The sequence below is a fragment of the Otolemur garnettii genome, unplaced genomic scaffold, assembly GCF_000181295.1.
Source record: "Otolemur garnettii isolate 467f Iridium unplaced genomic scaffold, OtoGar3 scaffold01671, whole genome shotgun sequence".
Classification (NCBI taxonomy): Eukaryota; Metazoa; Chordata; class Mammalia; order Primates; family Galagidae; genus Otolemur; species Otolemur garnettii.
Window position 1 is genome coordinate 1 of NW_003854066.1, and position 1,139 is coordinate 1,139.

The 1,139-nt window shown below is 52.4% G+C and overlaps 1 protein-coding gene across 1 annotated transcript; it reads left to right on the plus strand.

Annotated features, from left to right (window-relative positions):
• Positions 1-6: 6 nt before the first annotated feature.
• Positions 7-646, plus strand: LOC100957932 (polyadenylate-binding protein 1-like 2). The gene has a single exon (XM_003803837.3). It carries the CDS (start codon positions 14-16, stop codon positions 614-616), a length of 603 nt encoding a protein of 200 aa, XP_003803885.2. The 5' UTR covers positions 7-13; the 3' UTR covers positions 617-646.
• Positions 647-1,139: the final 493 nt, after the last annotated feature.

Sequence of the window (1,139 nt, forward strand, 5' to 3'; positions counted from 1 at the left end):
CCCAGACTTTCCCATGGCTTCGCTGTATGTGGGCGACCTGCACCCCGAGGTGACCGAGGCCATGCTGTACGAAAAGTTCAGCCCAGCCGGGCCCATTCTCTCCATACGCATTTGTAGAGACAAGATCACCCGCCGCTCATTAGGCTATGCGTATGTCAACTACCAGCAACCGGTGGATGCCAAGCGGGCCCTGGAGACTCTGAACTTTGATGTCATAAAGGGCAGGCCAGTGCGCATCATGTGGTCCCAGAGGGACCCCTCACTCCGCAAAAGCGGGGTGGGAAACGTCTTCATCAAGAACTTGGGCAAGACCATCGACAACAAGGCGCTGTACAACATCTTCTCAGCGTTCGGCAACATCCTCTCCTGCAAAGTGGCCTGCGATGAAAAGGGGCCCAAGGGCTACGGGTTCGTGCACTTCCAGAAGCAGGAGTCTGCGGAGCGGGCCATCGATGCGATGAATGGCATGTTCCTCAACTACCGCAAAATTTTCGTCGGGAGATTCAAGTCGCATAAAGAACGAGAAGCGGAAAGGGGAGCCTGGGCCAGGCAGTCGACCAGTGCTGACGTCAAGGATTTCGAGGAAGACACCGATGAGGAGGCCACCTTTCGATGAAGACAGCCAGCCAGCAGAGCCAAACTTTGGCTCCCACCCGGTTTACAACCATCCCCTCCCCTGCCCCCCCACCAGCAGTGTATTGTATTGGGAGTGCAGGTCTCTCTCTTTTCCCACTCCTCCCTTCTTCTCTCCTCCTCTTTTCCTTCCCTCCTTCCCACCGTCCATCCCACTCCCCAAGACCCTCACCAAGGGCATTGTGAATAGTCTGAATAATCTGCACCATTTGCAGGTTAAAGCTGCTGCTTCTCCCTGTGGTTTGGCTTAGAAAGCATTTTCCTTCTTGCTTTGTTTACTGCACAGGTGATACAAATTTCCTGGTAGAAACATCAGAAAGGAGCTTGAAATTGATGAGGGAAAATCAAGAGAATACTTGATCCCCATGATCCTACTGCCCGGAGAGAATTCTTTTTTACAGTATTGGTGTGCTGGTTTTCCAGGCTTTCTACTCTCCTTCTCTTGCCCTCCCTTTCTCACCCCCACAATACCTTCCCTTTAGCACACTGTTATATAATGTTCATGT